The sequence below is a fragment of the Lotus japonicus genome, chromosome 4 (assembly GCF_012489685.1).
Source record: "Lotus japonicus ecotype B-129 chromosome 4, LjGifu_v1.2".
Taxonomy (NCBI): domain Eukaryota; kingdom Viridiplantae; phylum Streptophyta; class Magnoliopsida; order Fabales; family Fabaceae; genus Lotus; species Lotus japonicus.
The window spans coordinates 3,492,157-3,511,730 of record NC_080044.1 but is presented as its reverse complement, the minus strand read 5'-3'; the positions used below and the strand labels follow the sequence as shown (position 1 = coordinate 3,511,730).

The 19,574-nt window shown below is 35.3% G+C and overlaps 3 protein-coding genes and 1 pseudogene across 3 annotated transcripts; 3 read left to right on the top strand and 1 right to left on the bottom strand.

The window, feature by feature from the left end:
• Window positions 1-1,156: 1,156 nt before the first annotated feature.
• On the top strand, window positions 1,157-5,338 carry LOC130710849 (uncharacterized; annotated as a pseudogene).
• Window positions 5,339-6,685: 1,347 nt separating this feature from the next.
• On the bottom strand, window positions 6,686-8,697 carry LOC130716238 (LRR receptor-like serine/threonine-protein kinase FLS2). The gene is made up of 2 exons (XM_057566442.1): window positions 7,455-8,697; window positions 6,686-7,034 (listed from the first exon to the last, which is right to left on the bottom strand). Exons 1-2 carry the CDS (start codon window positions 8,695-8,697, stop codon window positions 6,691-6,693), a joined length of 1,587 nt encoding a protein of 528 aa, XP_057422425.1. The 3' UTR covers window positions 6,686-6,690.
• A 1,674-nt stretch (window positions 8,698-10,371) lies between these two features.
• LOC130712019 (uncharacterized) lies at window positions 10,372-11,058 on the top strand. The gene is made up of 2 exons (XM_057561839.1): window positions 10,372-10,564; window positions 10,648-11,058. Exons 1-2 carry the CDS (start codon window positions 10,432-10,434, stop codon window positions 10,839-10,841), a joined length of 327 nt encoding a protein of 108 aa, XP_057417822.1. The 5' UTR covers window positions 10,372-10,431; the 3' UTR covers window positions 10,842-11,058.
• A 3,995-nt stretch (window positions 11,059-15,053) lies between these two features.
• Window positions 15,054-17,798, top strand: LOC130714425 (E3 ubiquitin-protein ligase SINA-like 10). The gene is made up of 2 exons (XM_057564322.1): window positions 15,054-15,462; window positions 16,877-17,798. The coding sequence occupies exons 1-2, from the start codon at window positions 15,121-15,123 to the stop codon at window positions 17,519-17,521; spliced, it is 987 nt and encodes a 328-aa protein (XP_057420305.1). The 5' UTR covers window positions 15,054-15,120; the 3' UTR covers window positions 17,522-17,798.
• Window positions 17,799-19,574: the final 1,776 nt, after the last annotated feature.

The following is a 19,574-nucleotide window of genomic DNA, read 5'->3' as shown; positions in this document are numbered from 1 at the left end:
ATCCTAGTTTCCACATATCACAGATCTTAGGTTACTTGACTCTACATTATAATTCAACCTACTCACCATTTAAGCCCAATAAATATAAATATTATATAATTATATGGACTTATGGAAAATGTATGTGTTTATCCATTCAACATGTTTTACAGATTGGTGGGTCTTGGTTTATAAAACATTTTGAATAGATAACTTGATACTTTTCCTAGAAGCACATGTAATTATAAGTGGATAAGCACCCCTCAAACAATTCAATGTGTGTTTCCAAAACCCCTTATCAGTAACTAATTCTTCAATAGCTTTTCCATCTTTAGTCTTCGCAAACCGACTACCTATCCACTCTTCACAATTAAACATTTTTCATAGTGCATTTTTTTTTTCTTGCAACCATCCCATTGTCAAGTAAGAAGTAGCAAAGCGTGTAGCCCTAAGTCTAACCAAATCACCACCTTTAGTAAAGTGATGCAATAGACTTATAAGACAACCCTCACATAAATTAAATTGGTTATTTTCTTACCACGTGCACTTGTCTCTTTGTGAAGGGGTATCTTCTTCTCAAAGTCCTCTAGCATTAGGTATATGTAATGAGCCGCACAAGGTGTCCAATAAAGCTTCTTCCTCTTTTGCATCAACAAATCACCAATTTCCTTCTAGTGCAATATCATCTGTGACACTCTGAATCACATTTTTATCACCAACTTCCTCAACAACATCATTCACCCTTTGAAATTTTTTATCAATTGTCTTGCATATGCTAGATGCATCAATGGACTTCAAAAGAACTGTTCCCTTAGGACTATTTACAAGAAAATTAAGTGTAGACGTCCTCCTTCTATCTGTCTGTCCATCAGTCATAATTGTGCATCTTGTTTTTCTCCAATAAGCTTTGTTCAAAATCGAATATATGGTAATGCAGCAAAATCATAAACCTTAATTCAAAACATTTTATTTGATTAACGGCTTTCCAAAAAGTTTATATTTGATGGCATTATTCCAAAATTGATGAGATAATGAGATCTAACAACAATAAAAGATAAACCCTAGGAAATCAACATGGCTTCCCAAAGTATTTCAGTAACAAACAACCCTAAGGCCTCTCGCCTCTAATACTACGAGCGAGCTGAATGTCTTTGCGCATGATTGTGACCCTCTTGGCATGAATGGCGCAAATGTTAGTATACTCGAACAAGCCAGTCAAATACGTCTCGGCGGCCACCTGAAGAGCCCAGACGACGTTGCTCTTCAGGTGACCAATCTCCACTTCCAGAGCAGCGCCGTTTGGGCTCTTTATGTGGCCGTCGAGGCGTATTTGGTTGCTTTGTTTGAGGACACTAACCTGTGCACCATTCATGCAAGAAGGTCACCATCATGCACAAGGACATTCAACTCGCTCGTAAAATTAGAGGCGAGAAGCCTTAGGTTTGTTTGTTTTAGAAAAACTTAGGGAAGTCATGTTGATTTCATAAGGTTTATCTTTTATTGTTGTTCGATCTCATTTTCTCGTCATTTGTGAAATAATTCCATCAAATATAAACTTTTTGGCAAACAGTTAATTAAATAAAATGTTTCAAATTAATGTTTATGATTTGCTTCAGCACCATATATTTGATCGTGAACAAAGCTTGTTGGAGAAAAACATGATGCACTATTATGACCGATGGACATACGGATAGAAGAAAGAGGTCTATACTTAATTTTCTTGTAAATAGTTCTAAGGGAACAGTTTTTTTGAAGTCTATTTATGCATCTAGCATATGCCAGGCAACTGATACAAAAATTCATATGGTGAATGATGTTGTTGAGGAAGTTGGTGAGGAAAATGTGATTCATATTGTCACAAACAATGTTGCAAACTACAGGGCAGCTGGTGATTTGTTGATGCATAAGAGGAAGAGGCTTTATTGGACACCTTGTGCAGCTCATTGCAAAGACCTAATGCTAGAGGACTTTGAGAAGAAGATACCCTTTCACAAAAAGACAATTGCACGTGGTAAGAAAATAGTCAATTTCATTTATGTCAGGGTTGGTCTTATAAGCCTATTGCATCACTTTACTAAAGGTGGTGATTTGATTAGACCCGGGGCTACACGCTTTGCTACTTCTTACTTGATATTGGGATGCTTGAAAGAAAAAAAAAAGTGTATTGTGGAAAATGTTTAATTCTGAAGAGTGTATAGTTTGTCTGTTTGTGAAGACTAAAGATGAGAAAACTATTGAATAATTAGTTACTGATAAAGGTTTATTGGAAAGATACATTTAATTGTTTGAGGGGTGCTTATCCACTTATAAAAGTGTTGTGCATAGTGGATTTAGATCAGAAGCCAGCCATGAGATTCATTTATGAAGAAATAGATGGGCATTAGTTTTAACACCCCCTCAATTAATCCCTCACCCTCTTTATGCACCAAAATGTCTCAAATACCCTTTAAAATTTAATTTCATTCAAAACATATCTCTTTTCCTACCTTATCACTACCATCATTTTTGTTTATCACACCACCCTTCACTTTTACTCTCATCTCATAGTTTTCTTTGTTGCCACTTTTCACACTTAATATATGTGAAAACATTTCATACTTTATAAGTGTGAACCGAGGTAGGTTCATTCTCTCTCCGCCTTCTTCCTTTCGTTTTAAGTGTTTCACACTTAGTGAGTGTGAAAGATTTTCACATTCTTAACGGTTGGTTCCTTCACACTCTTGAGGGTGAAATTTGAAAAAATTTCACACTTTTGAGTGTGAAATGAAAATATAAAAAAACCAAAAATTATTTTTAAGAGTAAAATTATGAACAGTTCAATAACTCACACTCTTGAGCGTGAAATTTTAAAATGTTTCACACACTTGAGTGTGAAATTTAATTATAAAAAACTAAATATTTAAAATTAAAAATAAAATTCTTAACACTTGGTTCCTTCACGTGTGAAATTTGAAAAGATTTCACACTCTTAAGTGTGAAATGTGTGAAATGAAAATATAAAAAAACAAAAAATATAATTTAAAAATAAAATTATTAACAGTTCAATAACTCACACTCTTGAGTGTGAAATTTAAAAATGTTTCACACACTTGAGTGTGAAATCTAATTCTAAAGAAACCAAAAATTTAAAATTGAAAATAAAATTCTCAACAGTTGGTCCATTCACACTACTGATCTTGAGTGTGAAACTGAATTGTGAAATGTTTCACATCCTTGAGTGTGAAACACAATTGTGTGAATCGCGTATGTTCATTCTCTCTTCACCTTCTTCCTTTCGTTTTAAGCGTTTCACACTTAGTGAGTGTGAAATATTTCACACTCATTGAGTGTGAAAATGTTTCCCAGTTACTAGGTGTGAAAATACTATCACACTTTGACTATCTCTTTGTAAGAGAGGGTATTAAGGGAATTTAGAAAATCAAAGAGAGTGTGGGATTAATAAGGGGGGTGTAAAAACTAATGCCCGAAATAGATAAGTGTAAGGAGACTAATAAATCAAACTTCAATGGTGTTCTGAGAAGGTACTTCCTACATGACATTAATTTAGCTTAATTTTTAAAATTATAGTCTTAGACTCGTAGTTTGGGAACTTATTATGTTATTTGTTTTTTTTTTTACATTCTTCATTTTTGTTATAAGCCTATGTTGGAGATCATTGATCATAGATGGGTCAATCAGTTGCTTAGGCCTCTGCATGCTGCAGGCCCCAACCTCAACCCTATGTTACACTATGTAGAAGGACTTAAAGTTGATTATGAAGTTAGGAGAGGACAAATGATTGTCTAGAAAAAATGACTGGTGGAGACATAGCTATGATGAGTTTGATTGATGGCCAATGTCATAGTTTTAAGAACAAATTGAGTTTCTTTGGTAGTGCTTTAGCTATTGTTGAGCTCCAAAACGAAACTCCAGTAAATTGTAGGAATTCATATGGTTGTCAATTTTCTGAGTTGCAGAAGTTTTCTATTCGAATATTGAGCTTAACATGTAGCTCATATGGTTGTGAGTGTAATTGGAGTGCTTTTGAGAGGGTAAGATTTCATAATTATAAAGAAAGATATTTTGTGTTTTCAATTGTGTATGAGGTGTCACTTATGCCTTAATTTATTTTGTAATTATTCAGGTGTACACACCAAGAAAAGAAATCGTTTAATGCAAAAGACGATGAATGATGTAGTATTTGTGATGACTAACTCAAGGTTGGAAAAGAGGACAAAGGAAAGAAGCAAACTATGACCTTGGTGATGTTTGTTCAGATGATGATTGGATTGTAGAGGAGAACAAGGAGGATGGGCAGAATTATGTTGTTGATATGGATGAAAACATTGTAGTCGGAGTTGATGAAGTAGAGAGTGGTGGTGCAGGTGCAGGTGCAAGTCTACCTGTAGGTGTAATTAATTTGGATCTTCCTCCTGTTGATGATGATGGTGGAGGAGATGTTGATTCAGATGCAGGTGAAGAAGCATATATATTTTAGGCTTAATAGCATTTTTGGTCCCTCACTTATCACGATTTGACAGTTCTGGTCCCTCAAGGAATTTATTAGCCTACAACGTCCCTCACGTTTACTAACTGTTGCAGTTTTGGTTTTTCGTCAATTTTCATCTAATTTTTAACGGTTTTTAATTAAAAATCAATTAAAAATAAGGCTTGAAGAATAGTTTTATGTTTTATGATTAACAATTTATGATTTCTGGTTTTCTTAATTGATTTTTTGATAAAAAAAAAGCCTGTTAAATATTGGATGGAAGTTGAATGAAAACCAAAACTGCAACAATTAGTAAATGTGAGGGATGTTGTAGGCTAATAAATTCCTTAAGGGACCAGAACTGACAAATCATGATAAGTGAGGGACCAAAAATGCTATTAAGCCTATTTTTTATAATAATGATGAATTAAGTGATTTGAAACATGACTATGCTGATTGGAGGCGCTTGTAGTAGATACTAGCATAATAGTCTAGTATATTAGGCACTTAGCTTATGTCATTTTGGGATTTGTATTATTAGTCTATTTTATGTTATGATTATGAACTTATGTTTTATATGGATATGCCATATGGTATGACATTGTGACTTATATGTTATAACACTTGGATTATGATTCTTAGTTTCTTACGTTTTGAACTTATTATGTCATTATGTGTGAATTTTGATGTGAATCATGAATTATTTTTTTTATGTATGTGAATTTTCATGTATATGTATTTTATGAAGTACGTATTTGCATTCCTAGAAAGATCTTAAAGGATCTACAATTTGATCCCGATTCTAGGATTTACTATCTTTTATCCCTCACCGATTCTAAGAAGGATCCCGGTCGTGACAACATTGTGGTCAAGAATAATTGTCACACATAATTTAAATATATTTATGATGTATGCTTGTAAGATCTATCAAAATTTACATAATAAATGATGAATTATGTTTTAAACTTTTGTAACTTTTTATTGGTGTATTAGAACAAAATAAAAAATTGATTTAAACTTTTGTAACTGAAAAGAAAAAAGAAACAATAATTGTAAATGGAGATAATGGAATGATGAGACAATGGCATGGGGATATCAATGGGAGTTCAATTTTCCACTTTTACTACTCAAGTTATCACTCCTTTTAATGTAATAATTTTAATGCTCCAACTTTGTTGTTTTCTCGATTATTGAAAACTCGATAGTATATTTTTAACATATCGGTATTTTAGTCCACGATTATACATTAGGAATTTAGTCCACGATTTTTTATGAACAATGTTTAGTTGACAAACTAATTTCACATCCAACTTGTGAGATAAGGAAGAAATGAGAGATATGATAGATAGTGTGATTGGAATAGAAGAGATATAAAAAGTGAAACATGTAGAAATGATATGGAAGAGAAATAAAGGTGTGAATGAATCAATACTTGTTTTTTATTCAACGATGAATGTGGAGGAAGATAATCAGATCAATCCAACAATGAATGCAGAAGAAGATAACCAGATCAATCCAACGATCATCACCATCATGCTCTCTTGAACAAGAAGCACATAAGAGAAGGGAAAGCCTCCACAAAGGGGATGAGGGTTCAACAAAACTTGGTTGGATTTCTAGGCGTAATGGAGGAGCGTGTTGATTACTGTGGAGGAGGTTGAGTTTTGTGTTGTTCTTTGTAATTTTTTCCATTATTGTGTGTTATTTTGCTTTTTCTATAAGAATTTAGGTTTTCAGGTGGTGGTGGTAAGTGGAAGGAGGAGTGGTGATGGTGGTTGATGGGAGGGTGTGGTAGCTAGTAGGGTGGGAGACCAAAATGAAACAAGCCAAACATTATGTGCTTAAAAAAATATTTTCCATTAAAATATTATTAAAAAGTGTCACCTCAGCATTAATGATTTTTAGGGATTGTGAACGAACGACTAAAATTGCTAACAGAGGTAAAGGTGGGGATGAAAAGTGTAATGTTTTTTACTTTAAGACCAAAATTATCCAAAAGGTATAAGTGAGGACCAAAAGTGCAATTAAGCTAATGAAGTATAATTCCATATAAAATTTACTTTCATTCAAACTTAACACAAACGCATATAAAATTCATATTACCAGTGTATCCAAAAGTTCACACTATGTGCAATTATAGTACAATGTATGCCTTAACACTGAAGTACAATCGAAATCACATATCAGAAGTAGGAACAGTGACAAAACTGGTACTAATTCTGAAGAAAATCACCCACTGGTACTTATCTGAATTGAATGTGCTTGTGTCCCTTAACTCTATCTCCATGAAATACTTTTTGATTTGCGTTGTAGGCTCTTGATAGAGTATTAAATATCTGGGCTAAACTTGGTTGTTCACTGTTTGATTGGTCTATGGCTATGCACATTAGTCCAAGGGATAGCACCTGTTTAACTTGATTTAAAGTTGTTTCAGTAACTTCCATTCTCTCATCAATCATCTCATACAAGTCTTCAGGATGAAGGGTTCTTATGAACCTAATGAATCCAGCATCACCACCATCAAACTCCTCTTGATCCCTCCTGATTATCATCATCTCTAGAAGAAACACCCCAAACTTGCATATCTCTACAATATAAAAGAAAGTATCATTCACCAAACAAATCATTGATACTACAAAAAAGATAAGACACCATAAAGGAATAAATCTTGATTGTGTATGCTCATAATTCATGAGTAAATTGTCATTTTTGCTCTTGAAAGATACGAAGTCGGTCAACTTAATCCTTGATGGATGAAAATAAGCAAAATAGTCACTGAAAGTTAAAAAACGATCAATTGAATCCTTAAAAAATGAAAATCACGATCAATATAATCTTTAAGAAATGAAAAAAGTCATCTCATTTTAATTCCTAAACGACTAAATTGAAATTTGATTTTATCTCTTTCAGGGACTATTTTGCCTATTTTCTTTGCAGAGGAACAAAATTGATAGACCTTATATCTTTCACGGATTAAAGTGACTATTCAGTCATTCATTATTCTTACTCCTTCTACTGCTGTTTTGCTCTTCAACTTTGAACCTTGAAATTAATGGTTCCAAATACTCCGATACTAAAACACTACTTGTCTTGAGTTCATAGTCAACTTCAGGCCATTCCTCCTGCAGATAGAGCATGCATTCCACAACTCCCATCAACACTTTCAGCCTATGATTCCATGGTGGAGCAGACCCTGATAACCACATTTCAATATTTTCTTCTTCTGTCCAATCTGTAACAATAGCCCTGAATTTCCTGCTTCTGCACCATCCTATAACTCTAACAATGTTCTTGTGGTCCAGCTCACACAGAACCTTACACTCTTCAACAAATTCTTTATATCTTTCCCTTGACATGTCATCAAAGTACATCTCAATCTTCACTTCAGTACCATCTCTCAAGATCCCTTTGTATATGTGAACAACATCACTCTTCCCCACCAAATTTTGATTCGAAAAACCAGAAGTAATTGCTTTCAGAATTGCTGGTGTAAACCTCCTACTTCTTTTAAATGCTCTTGGTAGAAAATCAGGCCTTTGGAAACAAAGCCATCCAAAGAAAATCACCATCAAAACAACAAAGATGGGAAAACCAACTAGTAGAATGATTATTTTCACTGTGAACCTTTTGTGATCTGGGACAGCACCAGAATGAAGAAAACTAGAAGCATTAAACCTTTTGAAGAATTGGGAATTTGATAATTCACTCTCTGAAAAGCAATTATAGGAGAGGTTCAGAAAGGTGAGGTTGGTAAGGGGAGAGAAACTTTCAATTGGAATGTCACCAGAAAGTTGATTGAAACTTAAGTCAAGAGAATGGATTTGAGTGCAGTTGAGAACATCAATTGGAAAACCACCCTTCATGGAGTTGTTGGACAAATCAATGGAGAGAATGGTCAAGGGACAGTACTTCCAAAAGAAACTGAATGACAAGTAAAGAGGCGCGATATTCGGGCGGTTTCTGAGATCAACTTTGGGGAATGTTTCAACACAATTGGGGTTCTTTGACTCATTGCATAAATGGCTAGCAACAATAGTGTATTTGAATATTTCATCAAGGTCCATGGGGTTGGAACTGCAGTATCTAAGAGATGGGTTCTTGAGACAGTTGCTCATGATTGTAGTGTTGAAATCTGGGGGGTGGTGCAAGTTTTTGAGATCTTCCACCACTGTTGCACATAATGTTGTGTGGCATGAAGATAAAATTATTGGAACTAAGAGGTAGCATAATGTTGCAGATATGGTGGCCATGGATGAGTTGGTTTTGAGGAAACTTGATTTTGGGATAACAAGCACTCAAAATTCAGATTTGCGGTTACCAAGCACTTGAAGTGTAGGAGCGCTCGTTTGGGGTTAACTACCCTCATTGTCACTTACCAATTATGTTTATGCAGTGATTTTCTAGAGTCGTGAGGATTAAGACTAGCATGCAGAGATGTATGTCATATGTAAATATATGGAAATAATTTTTCTAATGATTAGCTACAATTATGTGCTGAAAGAGAATTATTTGTTAGAAAGTTAGTATTAATGAGCATTTTGTTAGTAGAGTCAATGATTTGATTAATGTGACAGTAAATTGTGTTGAAAGTCTTCCTAGCAATTGTCGTTAGGGAGCATGTTCCATTGATGGAGGAACCAACGACGGTGCAAGTATTTACAGACCTCTATTTGAGATAGACTCACACTTTAGAAAGAGATTGTTGTTATATGAAATGTGAGTAAGTCTCACATTAGAAAAAAAAGGAGTGTTAAGCATTTTATAATTGAAATGGAGTACATCTATTGTTCAAAGGTTTTGGATGAAAACACATTTAAAAAAAACGGTAAAGAAATGCAAACGGACAATTATAAAACCATTTTTTTCCTAAGTCTACACTTATTTTGAAACATAGGGGTATAAATTTTAAAAAGTGAAGACAAGTCAATCTTTTTAAAAAGAATTTTATGCCTTACGTCAATGAACTTCAAAAATAAAAATTGAAAGACTCATATATCTTACAAAGTAAACTCCTCTTGATGTGGCTCGCGTGTCGTTAGGCGTTGCCCATTAATAGCTTAAGGTTCCGCAGGGAATGGCGACTCCAGTGTCCTGTGGTGTGTGTGAAGGAGGTGACGAATCAGTTCTTCACTGTCTGAAAGACTGTGCGGTGGTTCGGAGGATTTGGAGACTAGTGTAGAGTGCAGTTTAACATGAATGCCCCCCTTCACTAGTTTGGATACCCAACAATGATTGAAGGCTCTCCTTGCGAGCTCCTCCTCGGTGGCGTGCGCTACCTTGTGGTGGATATCGCGCGCTCAAAATGCAGCTTGTTTGTAGAATGAGAGATTGAGCAATCAGACTCTTGTTGTTGCCATCGCCTCCATGACCTCTAACATAGGAAGGGTGTTCCTGGCTAGCCGTGGTAGCCGCGTGACTCCTCCAAGGACGGTGAGGTGGACAATTTCGATGTAGAATTGCGCTGATCTCGACATTGATGGCAGTGTGCTTGGAGATCGTAGAAGAAGAGGTTTTGCAGGGTGCTTGAGAAATGAGACGGGTGAATGAATTAGTGGCTTTTTTCGGTTTCTTTGATGATCCCATCATTCTGCATTTAGAGCTTCTCGCCATCTTCCATGGCTTAACCTGAGCTTGGGATTATGGCTTCCGGAAAGTGGAATGTTAAACTAATTCCATGGACGCATTTTCTTTGGTGGAAAAGGTACCTTGCTTCTCTTATCTGGGACATTCAAAGACTTGTTAGATCGGTCTTGGCTGCTTTTGACGGTCACTAAACATCATTTTTATGTCGAATGACTAAAATTAAACTCGCTTGTAAAATTAGTCTCTTACTATTAACATATTTATTATTGCTATTAAGTTTAATAAAATAATGACACGAAAATCAAAACAAACTTACTTATTAAATGGTGGGGGCTTCGTAGTTCAGAGATACAAACAGATTCAAATTCAAAATTTGAAATTCAGAAGTGAGAGACAGAAGAATGAAGTCAGTTTCAGGAATCTACAGGCAGAAGAAGAAGAACCCCGCCCCCACCAAATCTTCCAAGAAACAACCACCGTCACGCGCCGCCACCACCGCCGTGCCCCAAACACCGGCCCTCCCCGATCTCCAAGGTACCTTTCCCCCTTCCAATTCCTACTAGGGTTTCACTTTCTTCTTCTTTTTCTGATCCGATTTGGGGCTTTTGTGCTTGCAGATGAAAGCAATGGAAACGAGGCGGTGCTGCGTCAATTCGATCTGAACATGGCCTACGGGCCTTGCATCGGCATGCCGAGGCTCGCACGGTGGGAGCGTGCCCAGAAGCTAGGGTTGAACCCTCCCCAGGAAATCGAGAGGCTCTTGAAGTCTGGTAAAGTTCAAGCAGAATCGTTATGGAATGGTTGTATTTAGAATCAGGAAGATGATGAACAAGCGTTGTCACTGTAACTTCTGACTTGTTTGATTAGGTTTTCTGATTTGGGAAATCAGCTTCTGGCTGTGTCCTGTTTCCCCTGCTTACATGTTATATGTGTTATTTGACTCTGAATTAGTAATGGTGAATGCTTAGCTAAGTGAAATATTAATGTTTTCTTGCTTCTAATGTTTTATGAAACCCTGGTTGATTTTATTTACTGTTATTAACTGGCTCTTCTATGCTTTAATTTGTGTGAATATGAGTGTTTAAGGAATTGGGTTGTTTTATTTGTGTGATCTATGAATGTGTATTGATGCAGCTTGTTGGCTAGATAAGTGTTATCATATAGCGGCCGCTATAGCGTAGCGTAGCGGATTTTTGGCTAATCGTGACGCCGCTATTGCCCACTATAGCGTGCTATTCCCGCTATTTGCCGCTAAATAGCAATTTTTTGGCTCACTACGATGGTCCGCAATCGCGATTTGACAACATTGGGCTAGATATGTGAATTGAATCACATTGAAATATAGATTTTTAGAGGATAGGGATTCCAATATGAGTATGATGTATAAAATGTATGGCATGTGTTGTCTGCATGATGCTGTAGATTTTCATCTGCGTTCCAATGGTTTAGTGTATGTGTGTATTTTCCTTGAACTCAATGGCGATCCACGCTTGAGTCAGCGTGTTAAAATCATGTTTTTCTGTTGATGTGGAAGGATGAACAAACAGGAAACCAGACACGCGCTTATTATTGATTTCTCCTGTTTTTGTGAACAAATAAAGCTATAGGAAGGCTTAGTCATGATAACAGGAGATGTTGAACTGATTAGAGGAAAGCAAGAGATAGAGTAGATAGAATTTGATTATAGAACAGCAAAGTTTATTGATTATTTTCACTATCTTGATCAACATTAAGAGCTAGGAAGAAATTTTGTTAACCTTCCTGGAAGTCCTCCTGTTATGCAGCTCTGATGAGTGATGACGATGTTAATGAAATAGGCGCGGCACTTGTAACACATGCAGTATATGCAAATGGTTTCTTTTAATTGACACAATAGAACTTGAAGTTGAAAGTAAAAGTATGAAACTCGAAGATATACTCAAGATCTAGGTTGAACCGTGATAAAGGAGAAGGTAAATTCCTTAGATAGATGAAATATAAGAGAGAGCTGCTAGAGTCACATGTGAAGGCAATTACAGAAATCAGTTTGATTACATTCATAAATTCTAGTCTAATGTTTGACGCCAATATTAATGAAACTATGTTGTTAGTTAAAATAAATTCTATTAGTGAAATGCTAATTGGGAGTCAATTGTGTGAAATGAGAACATCATTCTCAAGCAAGCAAGTAACGTGACAGCAGCATTGACATACGTATTAGTACAGTCCAGACTCCATAGTGCTTCATATCTATTACAGCTTTGTTTGGCAAGATACTTTGCAAAAACATTCATTAGCTTCCAAGGGCTATAATTGTTTAGATTTAAAGTACATTATATGTGCGTACGTGTAGGAATCCGCTAACCATTGAATAACTTTCTAAAACAACACTACCAATGTGTGTGATAGAAACTCTAGCACCATTGGGGAGATGGACAAAATGATTTTCAACAAGGGAAAAAGAGCTGAAATTATGCAAAGAACAAGTGATATGACATGTAGCACCAGAAATCTGTTATCCATGTAGAATTAAAGAAAAGATAGTGTGCAAGGAAAGAAAAAATTGTACTCCCTCCAGTCCTATTTATGAGCAAAAAAAAAAATCACATAGTTTAAGAAATGTAGTTAAACTAGATAAAATGTATTAAATATGTCTTGAATCAAAATAAACTTCCAAAATTACCCTTTGTTATTAGTGTTGGAAAGTGAGAAAGAGAGAGAATAATTAATGAGACACATTTTACAAGTTCGAATTAATAAGACATCATTGGAAAAACATAATTAATATAACTCAAACTTTCATTTGGTTATTTTAAAAAGGACTAAGATTTTTCTTCTCTTTCATACTTAAATAGGACCGGAGGGAGTACCTTGAACTGCAGATTCTTGATCATCAACATCAGGTACTCAAGCTTGTGACAATTGGGAAGATAACAAAGAAAGAATCAAGACACTTGACCTCGAAGAGTATTCTCATGCCACTAGAGAGGGTGAAAAAGAATCATTATGTGATTTAGGGTCCTTTGAACCCCTCGTGAAAGGTGGTGGCTTTAGTGTCACCACAATCATAAAAGGAAGTGGGGTGCGACTATAATGTTGCTCTACTTAGCCATTGTTAGAGGGGAGGCGACCTTGTGGAGAGAGAGGTCATAGAGTTAGCGCAGTGCATAAGTCATGACTTCTATGGTGAGGGTATGTTTGAGGGGGGATGCTCTGCTGCTTCCTTTGGTTTCCGAGGGTTAGCTCAAGTGGTAAGAGTTAAGAAACATAAGGGTTAGGGGGAAAGAAATGAAGAGTGAAGGGATTATGGTTCAAACCCTAACGAATTAATTTACTAACATTTGCCTATGAAAAAAAAGAATAAGAGCGTGAGTGGGGGAGAAGAGGGACATGTGACTTATTGCAAGGAATACAAATATTCAAAAATAAGCGACATGTAAATTCAGAAAATGAATTTTCTTACAAGTACTAAATTCAGAATGAGGTAAACTACATGATCAAAAACTTATGTAAGTTTTTTTAATTTGGACCACGTAGGATTGAAATATGGATTTAATGTGTATGTACTGTTAGTGTAAAATTTCTATACTTTTAGGATTATAATACACATTTTTTGCTTTAAAAAGGGTTCCTACAACCAAAAAATTAGCAGTGATGTGTTTTTTGCTTTGAAAAAAAAAATCCCAAAACTAACCAGAATATGAACAAAAAAGGGGTCAAAACTATGAAAACGCGTCAATGTGCCAACAAACAAAAAGATATCGGCCCAACTGGTCATTTGGAGCCCAAACATACTCAAAACCGACTGAATTTATCACAAATAGTGCACGACTAATACAAAAGGAAAGGTTCGGCAGGTCAGAACCCACTCTAAACAACAAACCCTATCTTCTCATCTCTTTATTCTTCCGACAATAAACCATAGCCTATCCTCGCCTCTCGTCGTTCTTTCACTCCTTTTTGACAGCGGCAAAACTGTCACAACTCTCTCCTTTCTCAGACTTGAACCCAAGCTCTCTCACTCTCTTCCCTTCTTCCTCTCGTCTCATCTCTCACAAAGCCCTTCTCCACCAGATTAGCACATGCATGACGGATCTATGACGTTCAAATTGATGTACATCATATCAAAGCACATGCAAAACAGATCTGGTGAAGCACATGCAAGCCGACCACCAGATCGATGATCTTCAGGTGATTTGTTGTCATTTTAAGTTGTAATTTTCTTCTTCTATGATATTCATATGTAATTTTTGTGATCATTTGTTCTTCAGTTGTAATTATTTTCCTCTTCTATCATTTTTTCCCCTATTGAAATAAATGGTTGATTTGTTCAGAAATTTTTTTTTTTTTTTCTCTTCATCTTCCCTATTATGTTTTTCTCTTCATCAATATGTTTTGTTATTTCTAGTTTTAACTATTGTTGTTCTCTAAATGACACAAGAAAAAAAAGTATTATTTTTTTATCTAAGAACTCAATAAAGCAAAACACCTTATGTAAGGACTTGGTTCTTAATTTTAAGAATCAAGAGCTCAATATTAGCCCTTCTCCAACGACTAAAGAACCTAAGATCTGATTCTTAACTTAGGAACTCAAACCTAAAAACGTGGGTTAGAGATACTTTAGGTCATCATCATATTTCCCAAAAGGCAAAGGTCCAAAATGAGACATTTTGAAATGAAGAAAAAAAATGGGAAAAATTACCGATTAAAAAAATATGGAAATAGAAAACAATAATGCTTAAATATATTCTCTCTTCAATTTGAGAAATAAAAATAATATTTTTTATTAAAAATGTTTTAAGGAAATAAATTTCAAAATATATATTTAATAACATTAAATAAAATATTTGCAATAACTTAAGTAAGCATTTATTTCTTTTACATTTATAACATTTTAAATAACTTGATTTTGATTCTTCACCAATCGCCATGTCCTAAAATTCTTTTGGTAATAAAAACTAAAAAGGACAGGAAAAAAGACAATATGGAAAGTCGAAATAAACCTATTTAGTATTTAATTATCAATTATTAAACTGTCCATTTCTGCATCAAACTCTGTGATAAAAAGACAAACAGGGTTTGAGAATTTTGAGGAAGAAGAAGAAGCAGAGATGGTGATAATCTCGCTTGGTGGTTCCGATGATGGTGAAGGACCAAGCAACCCGACCCAGAAGCGACGTAGAGTAGAACCAGACGAAGAGGAGGAAGAAGAACAAGAACAAGGGCAACAATCACAACCACAAGCCTTTGAAATGGAAGAAGACCCTGAAATTGCGACCACCCAAGAAGTAGATCACAACAACGATGGAAATGGAGAAGCTGAAGACTCGAACGGTGTCTCAGGATACAGTGCTGCCAGGGAGAGGGAGAGGTCTGTTCCTGTCATAATTACTGACCCTGATGTTCTTGATTGTTGCATTTGCTATGAGCCCTTGAGTGTTCCTGTCTTTCAGGTTAGTTTTCCTTCATGCCCATTTGTTTTTGTTTGAAATTCTGGTTTTGGTTTGGTTGTTTTGTCTATTAATTTTGCATTTTTTTAATGATTGTGTGTAATTTTGGATTTTTGTGGGATGGTGTGAAAGTTGTGATGGAACTGTTCAATACTCTGTTTTTACCCTTATTGTAATCAGCCTAACTAGTAATTTCTCATGCCTGAAATATGCAAGGATCAGTTTGTTGACATAGGTATTTGTTGGGATATTTAAAATGTATCTATGAATTGTATGGAAAAGTTTAAAATCATAGCAGTGATGTTTGATAGTCTCCCACCTCCATTGTATCCAGAAAATATAATTAGCTCTGCTATAGAGGTGAGTGATCTGGGGACTCAACCATCTGTGGTGTTCTGCTATAAGCCTACAAAGACTTTAGGACACAAAAAGGGGCGAAAATGTTGTAATTGCCAGAAGTTTCTTACAAAATAATCTGTTCTTTTTATTAATGTGTTAAATATAAAAATGTGATTATGATGCATCACAGTGAATAACCATTTTGACTTAACTTTGAATCCTGGTACTGATGTATGGAGAGGTATTGTATGCATAAAGTTTTGAGAACTAGTGACAAGAGTTTGCCAACTCTACCCTATCAATGCCATGACCACACATTTTCCTTTTGTTAGTGTACAGTTCCATGTCAATGGGTCTGATTGGGCTTAGGGTGTAATATGACAGTTCAATTTCACTTTCAAAATGTAACAATTTCCACATTATGCATTCCTTTTGCTATAAGTTGTTGTTGATCTATGATTTATCATTTGCTTTTATTTTTGAACCGATATTGTCTTTTGAACCACAATGCTACCAGGGTAGTGATAAGTAACCCTTTTGTATAATAGTTAGTTATGGAGTTGATTAGTTAGTTAAGAAGTTGGTTAGAAATTTAGAGAAGAGATGTCATAAATAATAAAAAAGGGAGATTGGAGGGGGATATCACTTGTACTGAGTGGGTATTTTAGGGTAGACTTAACTTCTGTACATTGTTATCTATGCTATTTTGATGCTGCACTTGGGCAGGATTGAGATTAGGGATTTCATTAATAAAATCAGTTTCTGTTATTCTATACCAGTTGTTATCAGGTAGCGACAAATATTCTGACAAATACATCACAGTTCATTGAAAAGATTTTATGTGGTTACTGTAATACTTAAAGTAACAAACAGAAGTAGCTGAATTCAATGGCCCATCCTTTTCAATAATAGAAAAATTCAGGGAAAGAGCTGTATTTGTTCCTTTTTTTATGTTTCTTTTATCTGCTATCTTGATACTTCAACTTGCAAGCTTTTCGAAGGTACTTATCCAATTGTTTTATTGGTTGTTCCATATAATGAAAGCACTAATTTGATTTGTGATTAAATGGCAATTCAGTGTGAGAATGGGCATGTTGCTTGCTCTAGTTGCTGTGCCAGACTCAGGAACAAGTGTCCCATGTGCTTGATGCCCATTGGCTATAACCGTTGCCGAGCTATGGAGAAGTTGCTGGAATCTATTAAAATATCATGTCTGAATGCAAAATATGGCTGTAAAGAGGTGTTTAGTTACAGTATGAAAAGTGACCATGAGAAGGAATGCGTCTATATCCCGATTTTATGCCCGCATACAGATTGTGACTTTGTTGCCTCATCGAAGGAGTTATCCCTCCACGTCAGCCATAGACATGTAGGCTCTGGAGTACAGTTTACATATGATAAATTTATCACTGTCTTTCTAAATACTGACCAAAAAGAAATTGTTCTCCAAGAGCAAAATGATGCTCATCTGTTCATTGTTCACAATAAACTTGAGCTTCTGGGGAACACAGTCCATATTAGTTGCATTGGCCCTAAATCTATGGCAGGGTTTCATTATGATATCTTGGCTAGGTCTCGAGGAAGCACTCTAATATTGCAATCTGTTACCAAGATCATTCAAGCCATTGGCCATGCTTCTTCAAGTGTGTTCCTTTTGATTCCATCCAAGTTTTTTGGTTGTGGACAGCTCAAACTAGATATTCGCATAAAGTCACAACATTAAACCTTGGCTGGAGACCAGAAGCTGCATTTTAGCTTGTATTTGTATGTATTCTCTTTGTTTAGAACTGAGCATGTCAAGTAATTCATTCTCTGTTGGCTTAGTTCTTTGTCATTTGTCGAGAGAGTTGATGTCATGAGTAGGAGCTAAATAAAACTTGTATGAATGCATATCAGTTGAGGCCAAAGACGAAGATCAAGTAAATTCTGCTCTTGATGTTGGACCTGTGACTTGATTGTTTAAACTTCTGCTCTATGGTAATACTTGATGTTAGACTTTACTTTTGGTGCAGTTGATTCTATACTTTGTTTCTTTCGAGTTCTTTCCAGTATATTTTTGGGCATGCCTCACTTGTTACCCGCTAACAACATTTACGTATAAAAGAGTCAAATATGCTGTTAAAAAAAAATGAATGCATGTGATTACTATTTCAAATTATCTTGTAAATATGAAGTGTGCCAAATATTTTATTATGAAATTTTTTTCGAGTCTCTTAAAATACACAAATTTGTTGAAAACTAGCTTATTTAGGTGCTTTTCATCTTTTATCTAATTTGAAACACAGTTAACAGAGGAGGTCGCGGTTGTTGGTTTTGTATCTGTATGGAGCTACATGGTGTTCTAATACAGGGGCGTTTCCAGGATTTTCTTGTTGGGAGGGGGGCGAAATATAAGACAAAAAAAATCTTCATTGAATATTATATAAACTTTAAATAATAAAAAATTATTTAAATATAATTCTTTATTTTTTCATGGTACTAAATTTATCTATTATTGTATCAACAAGGATTTTTTCAACAATTTCTCTCTCGATATATAAAACTAAAAAATTTCTAAGAAGATCATCTTCAATTTTGTTGCAAAGCTGAAATCTTAACAACTTTGATTGAAGAAAAAGATCGCTCTGTAGATGCAGTTGAAACAAGGAGTGTCAAAACAATACGTATCAGTCTATCAGCAAGTGAAAATATTGTTGTTTTTCTAGTTTCAACTAACTTCTGGTAAAACTCGGATAAACAGGAATTTTTTCCTAAATTAGGATATCGGGAAACATCTGAATGATAATGTCTCAGTCGGAACGACAAATTCCTTTTTTCTATCTCAGAAAAATCATCTGTGTAAAATTTCTCAACAAGCTTACAGATTTTCTCATTATCAAATAATTTAAAATTTTCCTTAGGATATAAAGTTGAACTAAGTATGAGAATTTCTACTGCCTCTACATTAAATCTTCTATTTAATTTAGATAGTTGCAAATCAATTGCAAAATAAAACACATATATTCTATATTGATGTTCCATATCTCCATCTTGTTTCTTATGACGACCATTACCTATAAAATAAGGGGCTTTCATGTCTGGAAACTCAACTTGATTAGCATCACAAAATATTATTACATTTTCTATATAAAAATACCTATAGTTGGTGAAGATTTCAAATTTTTTGTGGGGGCGATGACCCATGTCTGCCCCTCCCTAGATACGCCCCTGTGTTCTAACTAGTGTGCAATGTCGTTTTGATGGGAAAAGGTTGGACAAGATATGATCGTATAAATAATGTTGCTCTTAACTAAATAGCTGCTCAAATTTATGCGCTCAGGTCTTTATTTGGTGGGAGCTCGTGGGCGTTGTTGGAAAAATTTGGGTTTTATTTTTTGCTGCTTCCATTGTAGTTGGTTACTTTGTTCCTTATTGTGGGAATCCTCTCCCCAAGAGCTTATTCCTTCACTAATGGTTGCAGGGCTGGCCCTGGGCCTGTGCAAGCAGGCCCACAGCCCAGGGCCTCCAAAAAGAGGGGGCTTGAAAAAAAAAAATTTCCAAAGGCTACGGTTTCTAAACTGTTGCCTAAAATATTTAGGCAACAGTTTAGAAACCGTAGCTTTTTATGAGATCTGGGTTCTACCACACTAAGAGGGAACCGTTGCCTTTTCAGACTTCTGGCCACAGTTTTTTGACTGGGACACCGTGCCCGTGGCCTTTTCTCCAAAAACTACCCCACTTTGCTAAATAATTTTTTTCCCACCCCTTTTTTTTGCTAAATAAATATTTTTTTTTTT

Bases quoted from the DNA above. Each gene is read 5' to 3' on its own strand.
- LOC130712019 (XM_057561839.1), top strand. From the start codon at position 10,432: ATGAAGTCAGTTTCAGGAATCTACAGGCAGAAGAAGAAGAACCCCGCC. The intron at 10,565-10,647 runs GTACCTTTCCCC...TTGTGCTTGCAG, and splicing joins GGCCCTCCCCGATCTCCAAG to ATGAAAGCAATGGAAACGAG.
- LOC130714425 (XM_057564322.1), top strand. From the start codon at position 15,121: ATGGTGATAATCTCGCTTGGTGGTTCCGATGATGGTGAAGGACCAAGC. The intron at 15,463-16,876 runs GTTAGTTTTCCT...ATGGCAATTCAG, and splicing joins TGAGTGTTCCTGTCTTTCAG to TGTGAGAATGGGCATGTTGC.
- LOC130716238 (XM_057566442.1), bottom strand. From the start codon at position 8,697: ATGGCCACCATATCTGCAACATTATGCTACCTCTTAGTTCCAATAATT. The intron at 7,035-7,454 runs GTAAGAATAATG...TTTATATTGTAG, and splicing joins GCAAAACAGCAGTAGAAGGA to AGATATGCAAGTTTGGGGTG.